Genomic DNA, 21484 nt, shown 5'->3' on the forward strand with positions numbered 1-21484 from the left:
CCCTCTGCCCTTCCCTCTGCTCATGCTCTCTCAAATAAATAAAATCTTTAAAAAAAGGGGAAAAAAAGCTCCCCCTCCTACGCCCCCCCCCCCCGAGAGAGCACCCATTAGCTGGGAGGTGGGATGGGATGGGGGGGGAGGCGTAGAGAGAGAATCTTAAGCAGGCTCCACACCTAGCATGGAGCCTGATGTGGGTCTCGATTTCACAACCCTGAGATCATGACCTGAGCTGAAACCAAGAGTCAGATGCTTAACTGACTGAGCTACCCAGGTGCCCTGCCAATCCCCTCTTAAAATGCCTTCTCATGGTTTCCATCACATTACATCACTAGACCAGCAGTTTTCATTGGTGGACTGCAGAAAGCTATATAAAATTTCAAAGTATGTTTCAAGGGTTGATACTGGTTGTAAATTTTATTTGGATAAGCAAAACATTTTAAAAAAATCCTAATACCACTTCATAAGAGAAAAGGCAATAAATGTTGTAGAAGACAGACAAATCTGGGGAAAAAAGGACAGCTCACCTTAAGAAAAAAACAAGTTGGCATCCTTACACGTATACTCTTCATAAAGAACTGGTGAAATAATTCTCAGAGCAGCGTGAGTGGCAACCGATGCATTAAGATACCATGGTCCTCTCCCTATGATCCCTGTGATTACTACTTTTTCCTTTTGCCCTGTAAATGTAATGGCTACTTAAAAGCTTTGATACAGCACTTTGTTTCTCTGTAATTTCTTCACTGTCTCACTCATTTTTTTTTTAAAGCAGGGTTTTGTGTTTTTTTTTTAAGATTTTATTATTTATTTGACAGAGAGAGAGAGCCAGAGCAGGAACACAAGCAGGGGGAGTGGGAGAGGGAGAAGCAGGCTTCCCGCGGAGCAGGGAGCCCGATGCGGGGCTCGATCCCAGGGCCCTGGGATCATGACCTGAGCTGAAGGCAGACGCTTAACCACTGAGCCACCCAGGCACTTCTCATCTCTAAGTGGCACTTCATGAAGCATTTTATCACACATATACCTATACTCAAGCATCTATCACAATGCATTACGTTTACCTGTTTATGTATTTATCTCCCCTACAAACAGGGCACACTTGGGTAGGGATTAATAGCAAATGGGATAATTTTTTAGTACAGATAGCATACCCATTAAATAATAACTTCTTTTTTTAAGAGATGTTGACAATTTCATCAATTGGTATTTTCCTTTATCTTACTGTTAAAACCTCTCCTTGAACATTACTTAAACTGCAGAGCCCAAGCCTATACCTATGTATATCTTCATATATTCACTGGCTTTAATAAGTCCTTTCTAAATCTCAGGATTTGAGGGGCACCAGGCTGGCTCAGTCAGTGGAGCATGCAGCTCTTGATCTCAGGGTCATGAGTTTGAGCCCCCTGTTAGGAATGGAGATTGCATAAACAAACAAACAAACAAACAAATCCCAGGATTTGAAAAGAAAACTAATAAGGTCTTTAGCCTACCACTTTCACTTCATCTAAAGGACTGAGTCACCCTACATAGTCTATAATCGCTTCCTAACTGTCTGCACATCAATTTTTCCTCCTTAAGTCCTCAATAAGGAGAATACCAGGGTTACTGGTGCATTGCTTAGTTCATCTTTAATCCATCCTCATGTTGATACTTCAGACAGGAAAGAGCCCAAAGTCATTTTCTACCTTAGTATTTAAGTACTTTAGTTTTAGAGAAGACAAATTCCTACCTAAGAATTTCTTTCTTTTTTTTTTTAAAGATTTATTTATTTGACAGAGACACAGCGAGAGAGGGAACACAAGCAGGGGGAGTGGGAGAGGGAGAAGCAGGCCTCCCACAGAGCGGGGAGCCCGATGCGGGGCTCGATCCCAGGACCCTGGGATCATGACCTGAGCCGAAGGCAGACACTTAACGACTGAGCCACCCAGGCACCCCCTACCTAAGAATTTCTAAAGGACATAAAATTTGAGCATGTCTTTCAATGTACTAAAAAGGGATACAGGACACCTCTAAGATTTTTTCCACTAACTGCATTTCACATGCCATAGTTGCATGCGGCTAGTGACTACTATATTGTACACTGCAGCATAGACTTTGCAGACTCCTCTCTGGATCCAGTCAGACCAGTAGAAAGCCAGGCATTGATGGCTAGGAAGCTTTGAGACACACGTGTGGTTGTCCCTAGAACATCTATGTATGGAACTTAAGGCATGCTTTATGTAAGCTTACCTAACACCAGCATTTACCTTGTTTTCTCTCTACTTAATTTTTAAAAGTTACTTTTCAAGTATTTTGCTTTGCTGTATTAAATGCATTTTTATAAACAACAACGAAAAAAGACTTTTTTCCACTAGAGCATTTCTGTCTGTTAAGAAAATACTTAATTCCAGGCGCCTGGGTGGCTCAGTCATTAAGCGTCTGCCTTTGGCTCAGGTCATAATCCCAGGGGATCGAGTCTCACATCAGGCTCCCTGCTTGGCGGGAAGCCTGCTTCTCCCTCTCCCACTCCCCCTGCTTGTGTTCCTGCTCTCGCTCTCTCTCTCTGTCAAATTAATAAATAAAATCTTAAAAAAAAAAAAGAAAATACTTAATTCCATGGTTATTAATATGGATAAGTGATGTCTGCTATTATATGATTAGGGTCCAATAAACAACAACACAAAATCTATTTCTAGTACATAAACTCAATGACAACAAAGTTATTTCTGTCAAAAACCATAACTAGATATTTAACAGATTACCTTGCCCATAAGAGATATGCATGTGATATGCAAATGCTCTACTGAAATAATATAAAGCATGATATAAAACATTACTTTGAATTAATCACAAATTCATACTTTTAAAACCTGAGTCAAATCATGACATACTATTTTACACCTACCAAACTGGCAAAAACAAATTCTGAACTATCAAGTGTTGGTAAACATGTAAAGTGAACAAGAAATTCTTATATATTGCTGATGGGACTGTAAACCCATACAACCACTTTGGAAAAGTTTGGCAAATATAAAGAAGTTGTGCAACCTCTGTGACCCACCATTTTTTAAAAAAGATTTATTTATTTTTTGGGGGGCGGGCAGACAGAGAGGGAGAATCTCAAGCAGACTCTCTGCTAAGTGCAGAGCCTGATGTGTGGCTGGATCCCACGACCCAAGCCGAAATCAAGAGTCGGAGGCCCAACCAATTGAGCCACCCAGGCACCCTGACCACTAATTTTAATCACACATGAACACCACACAAAAAATATAAAACTGTTCACTATAGCACTGTATACAATAGACAAAAAATTAAATCACTAAATGTCCACCAACAGGATAATGATTAAATTGTGGTATATTTGTACAATACTGCATAGCAGGAAATGGTTAGATACACATAAACAAAACTGATGAAGCTCACAAAATTAAAAAAGTTGTAAAAACTGGCAGCTCTTTCTGCCCATGGGTCTTGTCCCCATGCTTTAATAAAAACACCTTTTTGTGGGCGCCTGGTTGGCTCAGTTGGTTGAGCCAACTGAAAGAATTCAAAGAAGTGAGTGGCGCTGATATAACAAACCATATACGACAGTCTTAGAAATCACATTCAGGGGCACCTAGGTGGCTCAGTTGGTTAAGCAGCCAGGCTGCTGACTCTTGGTTTTGGCTTGGGGCATCTGGGTGGCTCAGTAAGTTGAGCGACTGATTCTTGGTTTCAGCTTGGGTGGTGATCTCAGGGTCGTGGGAATCAGTCCTGTGTTAGGCTTGTGCTGAGTGTGGAGCCTGCCTGGGATTCTCTCTCTCCCTCCTCCTCTGCCCCTTCACTCCGTACTGTGCATACATGCACCCTCTCTCTCTCTCTCTCAAAAACACATTCTCTCTCCCTCTGCCCTTCCCTCTGCTCATGCTCTTTCAAATAAATAAAATCTTTTAAAAAAGGAAAAAAAAAGCTCCCCCTCCTACCCCCCCCCGAGAGAGCACCCATAAGCTGGGGGGTGGGATGGGATGGGGGGGAGGGGTAGAGAATCTTAAGCAGGCTCCACACCTCACGATCTCAGGGTCCTGGGATCGAGTTCTGTATCGGACTCGCACTTGAAATCTGCTTCAGAATTCTTTCTCTCCCCCAGCTCACTTGTGCTCTCTCTCTCCCTCTCTAAAATAAATAAAGCTTTTAAAAAAATTAACTTTAGGGTGCCTGGATGGCTCAGGCATCTGCCTTAAACTCAGGTCATGATCCCAGGGTCCTGGGATTGGGTCCTGCATCAGGCTCCCTACTCAGCGGGGAATCTGCTTCTCCCTCTGCTCCTCCCCCCTGCTTGTGAGCTCTCTCTCATTCTCTCTCTCTCAAGTAAATAAATAAGATCTTTAAAAAAAAAATTTAACTTTAAGTGGATCAAAGGCCTGAATGTAAGAGCTAAAAGTAAACGTAAGTAAATCTTTGTGATCTTAGGTTAGGCAATGATCAATTAGATATCATCAAAATTAAAAATGTTTGTGCTTCAGGGGCGCCAGGCTGGTGCGCTCAGAAGGGTGTGTGATTCTTGATCTCTGGGTCGTTGAGTTTGAGTCCCATGTTGGGTGTAGAGATTAAATAAATAAAACTTAAAAAAAAAGTGTGCTTTAAAAGACAGACACCCTCAAGAAAGTGAAAAGACAACCCAAAGACTTAGATAAGATATGAAAACAACCCAAGTGTCCACATATGGATGAATGGATACAGAGGGGAGCCTGGGTGGCACTGTCGGTTAAGTGTCCAACTCTTGGTTTCGGCTCAGGCCTTGATCTCAGGGTTGTGAGATGGAGCCCTGCATCTGGCTCCGCACTCAGCAGGAGTCTGCTTAAGTTTCTCTTTCCCTTTCCTTTTGCCCCTCCCCGTTGCTTGCTCTCCCACTCTCTAAAATAAATAATCTCAAAAAAGAAAAGAATGAAAATGTGCCACCCTCACCACACACAGACTATTATTTAGCCATAAAAAAGAACAGCTGGCTCAGATGGTTAAGTGTTTGCCTTTGACTCAGGTCATGATCCCAGAGTCCTGGGATGGAGCCCTGCATCGGGCTCCCTGCTCAGCGGGGAGTCTGCTTCTCCCTCTCCTTCTGCCCCTCCCCCTGCTCATGCTTGCTCTCTCAAATAAATAAAATCTTTAAAAAAATGTGAATTTTAGATTATGTAAATTATATCTCAATAAAGCTGTCTTAAAAAAATTAGGACAATGACTGATAAGGGACTGGGAACTTCTAATGCAAAGTAACCCCATGCAAATTATTTTCTTGTTGCAAGGAGAGAAGACTCACTGTTTAATATATGGATCAGACTACTATCACCTTAATCTAAGGCTCAATCTTAGCACTGTGAAAGTAGGTCAACGGGTATTACATGTTTTATAAATAAAATGCAGAATGATATATCTACAATGTATTCTGGCCAAAAATGTTTTGATGTGAATCTATCAAATTTTTAGATGTACACCTTAGAGAAAAATATAAGAATTAAAGGGACAAACTAAATGACAACACAGAACACAACTGTACAAAACCATTTCAGGACAGATAGAGCAGTCTCAAACTCAGTGTCACTGAAAAATGACTATGCTAGATTAAAGAGACATAAGGAAATTAAAGTGTTATATGTAACAAGGTCTTGGATCAGATACTAGTATTGAATAGCTAGCTAGTACTGAATAGCTATCACCTGGGGGAATTCACTTATGCATTTTTATTTTTTTTTAAGATTATTTATTTGAGGGCGGGGAGGACGGGCAGAGGGAGAGAATGTTCACGCAGACTCCCTGCTGAGCGTGGAGCCCAATTCCGTGACCCATGAGATCAAGACCTGAGCTGAAACCAAGAGTCAAATGCTTAACCGCCTGAACAACCCAAGGGCCCCTGGGGGAATTTAAACTGCACCTGGATATTAGAAGAAATAAACATTTATTCACACTAAAGAATGGGTATCACCAACTAAAAAGCAAGTTGCGGGGTGCCTGGCTGGCTCAGTCATTAAGTGTCTGCCTTCGGCTCAGGTCATGATCCCAGGGTCCTGGGATCAAGCCCCGCATTGGGCTCCCTGCTTGGCAGGGAGCCTGCTTCTCCCTCTCCTACTCCCCCTGCTGTGTTCCCTCTCTCGCTGTGTCTCTAATAAATAAATAAAATCTTTAAAAAAAAAAAAGCAAGTTGCAAGTTAATCTCATTTTAGTAAAATAAAAATAAAAACCTACATATATGTGCTTAGAGAAAGATCTGGAAAAAGTGCACCACAAGTTACAGTAGTGATTTCTGGATGAGGAGAATATTTTTACTTTTGCATATGTATATTTCCTAATATTCTATCTAGCATAATACTGCTTTTGTAATAATAAAAGAATCTTTAAAAGACAGAAAGTCACATCGGGAACTTTAATAAACAGTACACGGGCCTTACTCCAGCTAAATTTTAAAAGGTTGACAACTACTGCTTTAAAAAATTGGGAGTAGAGAAAAAGGAAAATTCTTGTCCAAGATTGTCTTTAAAAAATACATTCATATAGATTTTTCACTTCATGAGTTAGGAGACTACCCTAATAGAGGCAGTCACAAACAAAATCTTCTAGAAGGAGCAAATTATATAAGTCAATTTTATAAATCAGGGTCTTTGGTTGAAAAAAAGAAACTATACTTAGATAAACAGAAAAGGAATTTATCAGAAATATATTGGGAGTTCAGAGAATGACTGAGAGCCTCCTTGACTTTGCAAACATGTAGAAACCGAGTAAAGCTAAGCAGTCTAAAATCACCAGTCAAGGTCACACCACAGCAAGAGTTGCTTAGGAAACTGCCCTGCTAACACTGCCACTGCTAATAACACAAGCCTACGGAATGGATTCTGAACTGTCCTTGATTCCTCTGCATCTCTCACTCCAGATCCAAGTCCCCAGTCAAGTGTCCGTGACTGGCACAACTTGGGTCACAAATGCCAGGTGTTCAGGACAGAAACTGTATGTATAAGGTATGTATATGTGTGTACACATCAAGTTACATACACACAGCCTTTCCAGCTTCCTCTCCTACTAAGATTCACAAAAAGGCAGTATACGAAAGGGGTTAAAATGGTAAATGGTCAAAAGAAACAACAAAGGTCACTTTAAAACCCAATTAGAACGTCCAACACAGGAATCTTGCCAGTCTTACCATCAGTAATAAATTTTAATCATTGTGCCACCTTCTGCTTCATTGTTCCAAAAAACATTTCCTGAAAGTAATTTCACAAAATGCAAAATTTTTCAAGAGTAAAATTTATTAACCTTTTTCAGGTAATCTCCTTTCCAATACTGTGTCATTCAACAGTCATGAACACTTGCTGCAGCCATAACTAAACATTCACTAACCCACTGAAAAAAAGGGAATTTACTTAAATCAGGAGTTCCAAGTAAGAATAGTATGTTATAGAAATTTATTACCTAATGCAATTTGACACATTAAATTCTGGCTGTAAGACTGAGGTAACTAAGTGCATTAGATTTATGCAAATACCTGAAACTAAGGTTTCAGAACCAGCAAAAATGGTTTTAAAGCATTTGCTCCAAAAGTCACTGTATCAACTATACTACAAACAAGCCATTCAGTAGTGATAACTTTTATCAAATATTTGCAGCTACACTGACCCTGAAAGGCTCCAGTTCCCTAACAGGGAACAAACTTTTTGTCACATCTAAAAAACTATACATCATTTTTATAACTGAGAGGTGTAACAGTGAACACTGTATCACCAGACATACATTTTTACTTCACGTTCATTTTACTTACAAGCATTTCTAAAAATCTCTTCTCAAGCATAAACTTTGCTTTCAACACAAACATTACTTTTTTTTTTAAGATTTTATTTATTTATCAGAGAGAGAGACAGGGAGAGAGGGAACACAAGCAGGGGGAAGTGGAAGAGGGAGAAGCGGGCTCCAGGGAGCCCGATGCGGGGCTCAATCCCAGGACACTGGGATCATGACCTGAGCCGAGGGCAGATGCTTTATGACTGAGCCACCCTGGCACCCCTCAATCCAAACATTACTTTTAAGGTAGAAGAGCAGACTAGATCTAGCTAGTTCTGCCATGGACTAGCTGTGTAACTTTGGGAAAGTCACTCCACCTCTTTTTGCTTCAAATCTTTATCTATAATTTGGGGACTGTTGGAAAGTTGATGATTAAATGGTGAATATAGGGGCACCTGGTTGGCTCAGTTGGTTAAGCATCTGCCTTCAGCTCAGGTCATGATCCTAGGGTCCTGGGATGGAGGCCGCATCGGACTCCCTGCTCAGCGGGGAGTCTGCTTCTCCCTCTCCCTCTGCACCTATCCCCCATTCGTGCTCTCTCTCTCTTTCAAATAAAGAAATAAAATCTTTAAAAAAAAATGGTGAATATTGGTAGTGTTAAGAATATGCTTGGATGTTTTCCCCTGGGGTGTGGCGGGAGAAGGTCAATAGGTGTTAAGAATAAAACGCTTAAGGGCGTTGGGAGGGGGGCATAAGCAATAGGGGAAAAAGTGTTTTGTTCTTAGATTTATTTATTTCAGGGGTGCCTGGGTGGCTCAGTTGGTTAAGTGACTGCCTTCGGCTCAGGTCATGATTCCAGGGTCCTGGGATCGAGCCCCGCATCGGGCTCCCTGCTCCACGGGAAGCCTGCTTCTCCTTCTCCCTCTCTGCCACTCCCACTGCTTGTGCTCTCCTGCTCTGTCTCTGCCAAATAAATAAATAAAATCTTAAAAAAAAATTTATTTATTTGAGAGAGAGTGCAGAGGGGAGGGGCAGAGGGAGAGGGAGAGAGAGTTTCAAGCAGACTCCTCAAGAGCGCAGAACCTCAGGACCCAGAGATCCACGACCTGAGCTGAAACCAAGAGTCTGATGCTCAACCAACTGTGCCCCCCAGGTGCCCTGGGAAAAACAGTTTTGATAAGAAAAATTTTCAAACCAAATAGGTTAAGAAAACTACTCACCAGTAACCAAAATCAGAAAACAAAACCACTGCAAACCCAGGATACTCGGCTCAATTTTTATACAAAAATGCAAACTATGAAGAAAAAAAGGACAGGAAAAACACTGCCTGGAAAAGTTAGTATTCTAAGTTGGCAAACCTAACACTCCATTTTACATGCATAACAAAGGAGGGTAAATAACTCTTCTAACTACTCTGTGCTGTTCAACAGAGAAATTTTAAGTAAATGATACATGAGAACCACTGAACAAACCAGAAAAAAAAAAACAAAACCAAATGCACAAATCACCTATGAAGTTAGTCTTCTCCTCCCCACCTCCATCAAATCTCAATGTAAGCCTCAATATCCAAATGCCAATTTACAGGAATTCAGGAAAATCTCAAATGTGGCAATTGTGCAGGATAAATAAACTGGCTTCTTCAACAAAGTGCAAGGGAAAAAAACACACAGAAGAAACATACAAATTAAGAGGTTTGAAAGAATGCCAGTTATAGTAGTGGGAACTGGATTCTGATTCAAATAAACTAGAAAAATGAACAGAAAAATAATACCCAAGAAAGAAAAATAAGAACCTCCATGTGCAACAATGTTCAGATTTTAATGAATTTCATTTGATTGGTAAAAGGACATTCATTAAGACAATTTTATACAGTTTCTTTAACAATTATGAAGTACATTGTTTTAAGAACTCTACAAATAGTATTTTATTTATTTGCCACAATAATCCTGTGAGAAGTTACTATTATCCCCCATTTAACAAAGGAAGAAACAGGCACAAAGTTCACTTTAAACTCTCCCAAGGTCACCAAGCAGTAAATGGCAATGCAGAGATTCAAATCCAGGCTGTATAGTTGAGGCCCTTAATTACCATACCATCTCTCTATATGATGTGGTAGAAACTGAGCTTTAGAATCAGGGAAAGCTCCCTGAATCCAGATTTCTCATTATGTTATGTAAATTACTTAACTTCTTGGAACCTCTGTACACTCACTGTAGAAGGGTTAATATCTATTTCTAAAAAGTATTTTGAAGAAGGAGATTATATATATTGGACTCTATTACAGCCTCTAGCTTATGAAGCCCACAATAAACTACCCTTTCCATCAGACCTTGTAAGACTAATTAAAAAGTAGAGCTAATAATTCATAAACATATAGCAGGAACACTGAAATGGCTCTACCTTTTAATTAACTAGCCAAAGAGCCCCCCCAAACAACTTTTCAATATACTTCAAAGGTAGCAATAATTCAGAAGAGAGTTTTTTATATAATGAAATTTAAACTTACAATCAGCAGAAACAAGAGTTTGAAATCTGAAGTATAGCTCAACTTAAATGAATTTGATTTTTCTGAAAGCAAAATATATTCCACATAAATAGACCTACTGTTCAGAAAAGTGTACTAAAACTTTGTTCATGCTGGTGATTCTCTAGCCTGATATCTGGTTAACATAAGGCAAAGCAGTTTTATCACAGAAAAGGAAGGTAAACATAATGAGTATGTTAAAAGCCAACTTCTTTAAGAAAGACAGCTTTCTATGTTTGTCATCCTGTAACACTGTCCACTTATCTGTTAAACTAAGTTCTTTGTTGACAAAATGTTTTATGTTATTTAGGCATTTCTAGCCTTTAGCACACCAAAACTGGCACCACAGTAGAGCCTGTAGCTTTTCTTGAAATGAGAAAGAGAAAAAGCTGATTGCTTTAGTAAAGGAAAAGAGCTATTTGACTTCTTGAAATGTTTGCCCAGTATATTTGAAATCACCTATAAAAATTCATATTACGTAACATTAGCAATATTTTACCTCCTTAGTTAAGATTACCCCTGGACAAAATAAGTTCAGATTATTCTTACAGAACTACTCTTCAAGTCTGATTGTAGCCAGTTTTGTTTTGGAGCAGATTTCAATGGGAAATAAAAATCAGAGTCTGATTTAGAAACGACCTGGATAACTAGGTCTCAGCATACCAAATATTAAATTCCAAACAATGGCAACTATAGTGGTATGTGAGGAAACATGATATCAATGTGCTACCTAGATTTTTCCTCCCATCTATTTGAAAAACCATAAACAACCCACCGCAAAATTTACCTTTTCCATTAAGTATTCTTTTAATTGGGATCCTTTAAAATTGTTGTGCCTTTCACCTTTCCAATAGTCTTATTTTCATAAAGACAGCACCCATAATGATTAATGACTTAGAAACAGATTGCTTAGGTCCGTGCACATTTGTTATCACTGTTACCAAGTACTTACAAATTAACCATAAAACAAAGATATGCAATCTGTTGAAGTATGATTCATAATTGTGTATTATATCTTTAACTGAGAATTTAAAAATGAATTATAAACAGAAATGTGTTCCAGACTCCATATCATTCCAAACTTATTAAAATGGTTGCATGTGCCCCCTTCAGCCAAGCTTTTAAGCAGCTACTGATGAGAAAACTGGTGAGTTGCATTTTGTTCAAAATAAAAAGGCTTCCTAACATCAACCCCCCATTTCAAGAACTCTGATAAGATACTATCCACAATCAAACGAAAAAAATGTATCAACATGTACAAACCATTTTGAGTACCCAAGTTTATGGGTTCAGTAGGCAAATGGCAAAAAATAAAGCAATGGACTTGTTATTTCTATAGGGCACTTCAAATGTTTTTCCTATAAAATCAACAAAATAATTTAAAAACAAAAAAATCCCAGGGGAACTAACAAAGATAAACTTGTGTGTTGAAAGAATGTAGGAAGGTAAAGTGAAACTGACTCCCCAGGGAAGATGACAGCTTATTTTACTATTAATTCCCAAGTTCTCATTCACAACTAGGATTTCATTATTTTTATCTTTTAGAGAGATTGCACCTGAAAGTGAAGCACCTTCCCAAACACTGAAGTTATCTGTTCTTGGTTTCCATTGTATGCCTTTGTGTTTTCAGTTAAACTTCTGGATCTAATGGTTTAAAAAAAAAAAAAAAAGGCAAACAAAAAGACAGCCTTTTGCTTGAAAGGGCACAACAATCAGGAGCTCCACATCTAAAGTTCGTTTTCACTTGTCTCACCATTGCAATAAATGTCCTAAACTTAAGAGCACTCTGATTCCTTTTCAAATATTACACAGAAAAGGCCAGAAGTCCGCCAAATTACAAATCTAAGTCTTTTGAAGACTACCAATCACTTTACTTTTGGATGGGATTTACAAAGAAACGTGTGACTTGTTACTAAACTAAAACATGAACCACGATTAACTTTTTTTTTTTCCTGGTAAGCAATAAGTATCAACGTTAAGAGCGTATTTCGACAAATAATGCAAACCAACCTCAGAGCACAAAGTTGGCTGATAAAATTACCATCCTAGCACAATTTCAAAACTATAAGCAACCACAAAACACACCCCCCCACACACAAAACCGCACCCACTCTTACGTAAACTTTTGGAGTAAGCAAACTTCTTTAGCCTCACCTTTGTTTTCACCTAAAAGGACTCTTCAAGACAAGACAGCAATTGCAGGAAGACCAAAATATCAAAAGATTCAGTTGCTGTCCTCATAAGTGAAACAACCAAAAATTTAAGACACGGTAACGTATTTAAGTTACCGAAGCTTAGGGCACTTCCCCAAGCTACAGCCATTTTAGATTCAGCCTTTCTTTTGAATTTCACGGGGGTGGAGAGAGGTAGATTTAAAACAGAAAAAAATCCTCCTTAAAACTCTTCAAGATCGACCAGCTTTTTTTCGGGGGAGGGAGGCAATCTGTAGGTGCTGGATACCGACTTAATCTAAATCAAAGAAAACACCTCGAAACCAAGAACCTAAACGTTGGTGGTTGAAGCTCTTCTTTTCCCCTCAGTTGCCCCACAGTTGACTTACACGATTTTTTCCTCTTAAATTTTCCTTCGTTGGAAAACAAAAGCCCTTGGCTCTAATTCAGGGAGGAAAGAAAAAGAAACCCGTAAACCAAGCCACTCAACCACCGACAAGCCGGAACGCCTGGACAGGAGCCAAAGAGCCGCAGGTGAGCGTTCCGACCCGAAGACCAAAGTTGAAGTAGGAGCGCTCGGGCAAAGCCGCGGCGACACTCGACTGCAAAGCTCCTCGCGCGGAGGGAGGTGCCCCATCCGACCTACAGGACCGCTGGCCCCTCGGCTTCTCTGCCCCACCCCAGGCCGACCGACACCAACCACCTGTGTGAGAGCCTCCTTCAACTAGTTTCAACAGCCGGTTGGTTGGGCACCGGGCGGAGCCCCGCGCCGGAACGACTCAAGATCCCCCACCGCCCGGTTCTCCGGAACCCCCACTTACCCGACTGCAGTGGGGCTACAGCTAGGGACCGACCAGACGCAGCGTCTGAGGGCGCGTCCCCAGCTTCCTGATCCTGCAGAGGTTGAGAGCCCACAACCATAACAAAGCTCTTCCCAAAATGGCTGCCCGGCCCACACGGCCCCGGAGGGGCAGGGGGGGAGGAGCGACGACCAGCCTGGCCCTCCCCCCCTCCGACCCCGCCCCCCACACGCCCACCCACTCGCACCGCCCACAGGAGCGCAAGCGCAGGAGCCCTGTTCGGGTGACCCTGCCGACGCCTCACGCCGCCGACGTCCCGCCGCGTGAACGGCAGTTACTCCCTGCGCGGTTCCCCAACCCCCCTCACCGGGGCTTGAGGCTGTGCGTAGTTGCCCCCACCCCTCTGCAGAATTGAATGCTCTGCCTTTCGTTGCGCCGCCTCAGAGGGGGCGACCAGCCGAGTTTGGAACCCCTCTTATTATTCCCTGGCCCAACACAGGGCCTGGAAGCGTGTGAATAAGTGGGTGGGTGTGTATGTGTGTACCGTTTTCCCCGCCCCTTCACCCTCCCGTACCCCACTTCTGGGTATGCTCGCGTCCCCAAACTACCCGTACAAGTACTAGCAAACCGGCTTCGTAGGATCGTGTTTTCCGACCCTTCCCACCTTCCGCTCCTTCCTTCCTTCAGTGCGCACATTAAGACTCCAGCGCCCAGCGGGCCACACCGCCGTGCTCTGGAGGCCTGCGCGGCTAGGCCTGACGCGCTACCCGCTGGGAGTGGTAGTTCCGCCCGACCGCTGGCGTCAGGCCCCTGGCCCCGCGCAAGGCGGATATCTGTCCGCAGCCCGCTCCTATGCCAGGGCGGAGGAGCTGTTTCTCTGACCTAAAGTCTCATTGGGTATCGCACTACTAGAAGGGGCGGCGCTGCCGTGACAGACAGAGAAGGAAATAAAAGTGAAAGCCTATTGGGATTAGAAGCGGTTACTATTACGAAGAATTCGCAATGGGCCCATTCTGCACGGGACGCTAAGCCATATGATGGCCGACAACCACGAAGCTACATTAACCAGAATCCGGGGGAATGGAGGAACTGGCCAACGACGCTCAAATTGTCTGGTGCTGTGTCCTTGATAGACTATGAAAATGGAGGCCGGAGGCCCAGAGAAGAAAGACTTGTCCAAGGTCACAGAACCAACAAATAAAAGTTAAAGCAAAGGGTGACAGAAAATGATCTAACTTTTCAGATTAACCCTAAGCCCAAGACTGTTACCACCACACTTATGGAAGCGAAAATCCTGCCCTTTGTGCTCTTATTTCTTAATGGAGTTTCCAGGTCCAAGCAAAGAGAATGGAAGTAACAGTTTTGTTTTTCTTAGTGTTAGTAGTTTAGGACCCTAACACAGAGTAAGATGTGCCCCATCTATCCTAGAAACCCTGTTATGAGTTCGAGATGGCAAGCAATTTGGCCAAGTCTCACTTGGCCTAGACTCCGAATTTCTCCAACCTTCCTACAACACCATCACTTGAGATTGTTTCAGTAGTTCTGCCCTACCTTTCCGAATTCTGAGGGCCAGATTCTGGGGGCTGGGAAACCTGGAGGAGAGAGGCAAGGACCATTCAGGTACCCTACAGACTTCAAAAGCCAGCTTCCAGAATTTCAGATTTAAAAGAATGACTCAAGATGGAAAGCCCTGCCCGGGAACCAGTTAGCGCCGGTCAAGTCCCCACCCGGACTCTTTTTTTGTCTGTTCTCCGGAAGTGGGGGGGGAGACTGCTAACCCCACCTGCCGGAAGTGCCTTTTCGTGAGTACCTGGCTGTTCTGGCAACTCAGCTCTCCAACCCCCGTTCGACACTGGCAAGTATACTTATATATATGACAGCAGGGCTGCTGCCACAGTGTACAAATTGGGGGGAGGGGGCACCAAGGGTTGAGAGTAAATCAAAGCCGCGGGGAATGTCAGGCAGTTTCCCGAGGATCCTTGTATTCTCACAGCGCGCCCTTTTCTCAGAAGTCGGCTCTGAGGCATGCAGTTTGCAACTATTTCCTCTGGGGCAGTGGCAGTATCGGGCGTTTTAACCTAAATTGAGCGGATTAACCCTTAGGTCTTTGCCCTTCATTTCCTCACCAGTGGCCGTCCCCGAGATACAGGCTATCACTCTTTACATTTAACACCCATGAGTTGGAAAGCACATGGTCACAGTGCATAGAGAATTCCAAATGTGAAGAGAGCGTTGAGATTTTTAAGTGGGGTGGTCTGGAAAGCCCTTACGCAGGTGCTTTTGACCAACAGTGAGTGTGTGGGCCCTGCAGATATGTGTTTGAAGTCAGGAGGTGGATGTTAGGTGCTATCTAAGATGTAGTCAGAGGCCCAAGATAAGTCTTTGGTATATAGATTCCTCTACCCGGCCCTAAGAGCTGTGACCTAGAAATCAGTTCATTAAAATATTTAATTAGGTAGCAAATGTGGTTTTTGGATCTTTTAGACACCTCATTCTCCTGGTTAAGAATGAAACTCATGTAAGACAGATCGAGATTCATATTCTCAACCACTTACTGGTTGCTTACGTTAGAGTTCTTAACCATTTCCTCTTGTGTAGGGTGGGAATATAGCTATTATTTTTTTAAAAGATTTTTTAATTTATTTGACAGAGACACAGCGAGAGAGGGAACACAAGCAGCGGGAGTGGGAGAGGGAGAAGCAGGCTTCCCGTGGGGCAGGGAGCCCGTTGTGGAGCTCGATCCCAGGATCCTGGGATCATGACCTGAGCCGAAGGCAGACGCTTACCGGCTGTTACCGGCTGAGCCACCCAGGCGCCCCATAGCTATTATTTTTTGAACGCTTACTTGGTGTCAGAGACAGTTTGCAGCTCTTTACATATATTAATTCATTTAATTTTTACAACGAAGCTATGTAGTTATTTTAATTGTTTCAAAAGTGAGTGAACTACAACATAACAAAATTAAATACGTTGTACAAAATCACATACCTAATAAGTAAGTCGTGGAGCCGTGATCCCAACACAAATTGACTCCAAAATCTTCACTCTAACCCAACAGGCTATACTGTCTCTCAGCACCAAGTTGATGAGGTTATTGTATTAAATGAGTTAATGCAGGGGCACCTGACAGGCTCAGTGGGAGCTTGTGACTCTTGATGTTGGAGTTATGAGTTCAAGCCCCACATTGGGTGTAGAGATAACTTAAAAATATCTTAAAAACAAAATAAGGGGCGCCTGGGTGGCTCAGTTGGTTAAGCGACTGCCTTCGGCTCAGGTCATGATCCTGGAGTCCCGGGATCGAGTCCCACATCGGGCTCCCTGCTCAGCAGGGAATCTGCTTCTCCCTCTGACCCTCTTCCCTCTCGTGCTCTCTATCTCTCGTTCTCTCTCTCTCAAATAAATAAATAAAATCTTTAAAAAAAAAACAAAATAAATGAGTTAATGCATATAAAACACTAGTTACAGTGCTTGGTTCACAGCTAAATTGTATTAATTGCTACCATCATTATTTTGAGCTGTAAACATCTAAGCCCCAAAATAGATAACTAAGTTGAAAAAGAGAACAGAGAAGCTATAACCTTCAGTTTTAGAGATGAGAAAACTAGGGGCGCCTGGGTGGCTCAGTCGTTAAGCGTCTGCCTTCAGCTAAGGTCATGGTGCCAGGGTCCTGGGATCAAGCCCCGCATCGTGCTCCCTGCTGCGGGAAGCCTGCTTCTCCCTCTCCCACTCCCCCTGCTTGTGTTCCCTCTCTCACTGTGTCTCTCTCTGTCAATAAAATCTTAAAAAAAAATAAAGATGAGAAAACTACACTTCAGGGAAGCAATTTACCCAAGGTCACACAGCTGGGGAATTATAGAGGTATCTGTTTTTTTGTTTTTGTTTTTTTAAGATTTTATTTATTTGACAGCGAGAGCAGGAACCCAAACAGGGGGAGTGGGAGAGGGAGAAGCAGGCTTTGCGCTGAGCAGGGAGCCCGATGCGGGGCTCGATCCTAGGACCCTGAGATCATGACCTGAGCCGAAGGCAGCCACTTAACCGACTGAGCCACCCAGGCGCCCTATAGAGGTATTTGTAAAATACAGATCTTCTGTCTCTGGCAATACTTTTTCTGTTACACCAGCTTTTAGCAAAAGCTAAAAGAATGGTTCAGAGAAGAAAAGGATTATTTACTTAATGTATTAGTGATTTCCAGAAAACATTAATGATTGTTTTCAAAGGTAAGTGTGTTATATGGAAAAAATTCTCGAGTTCCTACTTATAAAAAATTATGCATAAAATGAAAAAAATTAAGTGACATCTTGTTTTATACACAGCAACATGCTTCTCATTCAGCTCCTCCACTTAGCTGTAAAAACGCATTAATCAGAACTGCCTGGCATCTTCCTGAGCAAGACTTTCAGTAGGACCCAGTATGCTTCATTTCATCCAGAAATTTTCTCAAGCATCTTCAAAGGTTGGTTTATTCAGCAAATACTTGCTGGCAGTGCTTTGCTGGGGCAATAGCAATGAAAAAAAAGACAAATCCTTATCCTCGTATGTTTAGGTGATGGGGGAAAGGGTGGATAAAATACAAACAAGTATTTTTATTTGTATAAGTATTTGTATATAGTATTTAATACTGCAAGGGGTAAGTCCTCTGGAGAACTATAAGAGCAGGGAAGGGGAATAGGGACTATCAACAATAGACTTAGGATTGCATTTAAAAATAGAGGGGTCAGGGGTGCCTGGGCCCAGTCAGTTAAGCATCTGTCTTCAGCTGGGGCCCTGATATCAGGGTCCTGGGATCCAGCCTGATGTGGGGCTCCCTGCTTAGAAGGGAGTCTGCTTTTCCCTCTCCCCGTGTCCCTCCCCCACTGCTCATGTGTTCTCTCTCGTGCTCTCTCAAATAAATAAAATCTTAAAAAAAATAGAGGGGCCAGGGGTGCTGACTCTTGATCTCAGGGTAGTAAGTTCAAGCCCCATGTTGGGGGTAGAGATCACTTAAAAATAAAAAATCTTAAAACAAAAAATAGGGGCACCTTGGTATCTCAGTCAGTTAGGCATCCGACTCGATTTCAGCTCAGGTCATGATCTCAGAGTCCTGGGATTGAGCCCCACATTGGACTCCACCCTCAGGGGAGTCTGCTTGAAGATTCTTTCCCCCTCCCCCCAGTAAACAAATAAATCTATTTTTTAAAAAGATTTTATTTATTTGAGAGAGAGAGCATGAGAGGGGGGAGGGTCAGAGGGAGAAGCAGACTCCCCGCTGAGCAGGGAGCCTGATGCGGTACTTGATCCTGGGACTCCAGGATCATGATATGAGCCGAAGGTAGTCGCTTAACCAACTAGGCCATCCAGGCACCCTAAATAAATCTGTTTTTAAAAAACTAGAGAGGTAAGAAGAGAGAGAATTAGCCATGCAAGTAGCTCAGGGAAGAACATTCCAAACAAAAGGAAGAAAAGGCCCCAGGATGGAATAATTCCTAGCATTTTAAGGAGTCACCAAGATTCTTAAATAACTTTCATTTTTTTCTTTCATCCAGTGCTTTTTGAGTTACTCTTCATCTATTAACTAGTTGAAGTCTGGAATCTGCTCACTAAAGCACAGAATCAGCAGGAAAGGTTATTACTTTGGCCATGTACCATGAAAGGCACTGGGGAGGGTTTTTTTGTGTTTTTTTTTTTTTTTTTTTTTTTAAGGCAAAGAAAAAATTACTGGCCTGGCCCTCAAGTATACTGAGACAGACAAACACATGATTTTTTTTTTTTTTAAGATTTTATTCATTTATTTGAGAGAGAGAGAGCACGAGCACAAGCAGGGGGAGTGGGAGAGGGAGAAGCAGGCTCAATCCAGGGACCCTGGGATCATGACCTGAGCCGAAGGCAGACGTTTAACCCACAGAGCCACCAGGCGCCCTGACCAACACATGATTTAAATTCACCGTGAGAATTATGATAGGAGTGTGCATAAGGTACTTATAGGAGTATTAATTGAGATTGGGGAAACCTTCATGCTGAATTTTAAAAGATAGGTTCCCTAGATAGAAAAGTAGTATGTTAGGGGGCGCCTAGGTAGCCAGTCAGTTAAGCATCTGACTCATGATTTCAGCTCAGGTGTTGATCTCAGGGTAGTGGGATCAGGCTCCACACTGGACTTGGAGCCTGCTTGAGATTCTCTCTCTCCCCCTCTCCCTTTGCCCCTCCCCACTCCCTGCCTCAAAAAAAAAAAAAAAAAAAGTAGTATGTTAGAATTCTAGGCAAAGACATATAGGAAGTAATGGAGCTATGGAAAGTATTTAGTGTCTCTAAAGCTAAACTGGAAGGTAGATTACTTTATACAAAACAGCATTCCCACAGTAATTAATGCTGCTCCTTTTTGCACGTTATAAATAGAAGAGAGTTTAAAATGCCAGATACTAAAGATATAGTCTTTACCTATTCTTTCAGATATTCCTCTCATGGGATAAAATTAGTGGTAGGCCAAAATACATCACTAGGTTTCTTTCCAGTAGTATCTTTTGCATGTTGTATAGCTGTTTGCTTGTCTTAGCTAGCATTAATAGCACCCTGTAGTCCAACCTTTCCGCAAAGTTTGATGTACTAATAGAAAGCAGATGGTTTGTTTTTATATTGTTTCAGTTTGGGATTAACTAACATGTGGTTATTTAAAAATCTGTTTTTGTCTGTTGGTTTTGTTTTCTCTATAGATGCTGAAGTACCCTTTCCCAGTCCGAGTAGGAGCCAGCAAAATAGAAACACTTTCTCTCAAGACATGTCACCAGCAGAACTTTACCCCTTTGTTTCCAAGGCCTTGGTTTTTCTCTTCATTACCAGTGTATATGAGGAAGACACAATACTATCATACTTCCCCATGCAGCTTTAAGAAGCAAAAGCAAGAAATACCTCCAGCCAAGCCAGCAAGCACCATCACTTACCTGCTTGACAGCCCAAAGCCAGCATTATACATAACTCTGGCAGGACTAATCCCCTTTGTTGCTCCACCACTGGTCATGGTGATGACAAAGACTTACATCCCCTTATTAGCTTTTACTCAGATGGCTTATGGAGCCAGTTTCCTATCTTTCTTGGGAGGGATCAGATGGGGTTTTGCTCTGCCAGAAGGTAGTACAGCCAAACCAGACTTCCTCAATTTAGCTAATAGTACAGCTCCTGTTGTGTTTTCATGGTTTGCCTTCCTTATTTCTGAAAGACTCAGTGAAGCTATAGTCACAGTAATAATAGGTTTGGGGATAGCATTACACATTGAACTTTTTCTCTTGCCACATTATCCCAATTGGTTCAAAGCCCTTAAGATAGTAGTCACTTTAGTGGCCTTGTTTTCATTTATAATCACTTTATTACTTAAAGATACTTATCCAGAGAAAGGACCCAAGAGACCTGTTCAAGTAGAATAAATACAAAACTACTCTGTAGATGACGTTAGCATGTTGGCTATAAGCCTTGGAAGGTTGTATTTTGCCATCACCTTTTTATACTTCTCCTGTTTAACAGCTCTTTTCCTCCATCAATGTTTATTTCTTCTTCACAGATTTTTTTTCATTTCTTTATTTCATAGGAATTACCTGACAACAGTTTGAAAATCCCTAACAAGTCATTTTCACTTTAGATTACAGTTTTTAGTTTATGAATTATACATTTTAATGTTTTACTTGTTTTGAAGAATGTAAAATAATAAAAATGGAAATCCTTTTTGTTAGAGCCTTATGATCATTGGCAAAAGACAGGCACATTCTCCCACAAGAGGAAAACTTCATATCCATTAGTGTCTGAAAATAATAGGTGGTTCCAGTGTGGAGTTTTCATTGCAATTGCCCTGGAAATTGCATTTCCAAGCTCGTTTCATCTGGTATAATCTAGTTATATGAGCTGGAAGGATCTGTGGCTCTAAAGTCAGTAGGGAGCAGTGTCATGAGGGGAAGCCATGTTCAAAGAAAAGCTGAACATATTTTCCAGTTTTTATAGACACAACTCCATCTCCACATAACACCAGCTAGTCAAAAAATTTAAAAGAATAAAGTCACTAGTATATATAAATAGGAAAAGTCAAGCTGGAGCCATCTTGATGTTCTTACAAGCGGGGCTATCTAGTTTTACACATTAACTCAAAGAGAAGCTTTTTTTTTTTTGGTAAAGATTTTATTTATTCATTTGAGACACAGAGATAGAGAGAGCATGAGGAAGGGGAGAGGCAGAAGGAGAGGGAGAAGCAGGCTCCATGCTGAGCCAGGGGCTCGATGTGGGGCTTGATCCCAGGACCCTGGGATCATGACCTGAGC

At 41.9% G+C, this 21484-nt stretch overlaps 2 protein-coding genes across 3 annotated transcripts in view; one reads left to right on the plus strand and one right to left on the minus strand.

Moving 5' to 3' along the window:
* Positions 1–13998, minus strand: part of GPBP1L1 (GC-rich promoter binding protein 1 like 1) — a 59153-nt gene extending 45155 nt beyond the window's left edge. Inside the window, exon 1 of one of the 2 annotated variants that reach the window (XM_027604651.2) lies at positions 13873–13998. The gene's annotated coding sequence lies outside the window, so the exon portion shown is untranslated. Of the gene's footprint in view, positions 1–13229; positions 13405–13872 lie in introns of those variants that run through there. The other variant, XM_027604643.2, reaches the window with a different exon arrangement.
* Positions 13999–14147: 149 nt separating this feature from the next.
* Positions 14148–21394, plus strand: TMEM69 (transmembrane protein 69). The gene is made up of 3 exons (XM_027604667.2): positions 14148–15063; positions 17522–17661; positions 19895–21394. The coding sequence occupies exons 2-3, from the start codon at positions 17620–17622 to the stop codon at positions 20600–20602; spliced, it is 750 nt and encodes a 249-aa protein (XP_027460468.1). The 5' UTR covers positions 14148–15063; positions 17522–17619; the 3' UTR covers positions 20603–21394.
* Positions 21395–21484: the final 90 nt, after the last annotated feature.

Source organism: Zalophus californianus, chromosome 4 (assembly GCF_009762305.2).
Source record: "Zalophus californianus isolate mZalCal1 chromosome 4, mZalCal1.pri.v2, whole genome shotgun sequence".
Lineage (NCBI taxonomy): Eukaryota > Metazoa > Chordata > Mammalia > Carnivora > Otariidae > Zalophus > Zalophus californianus.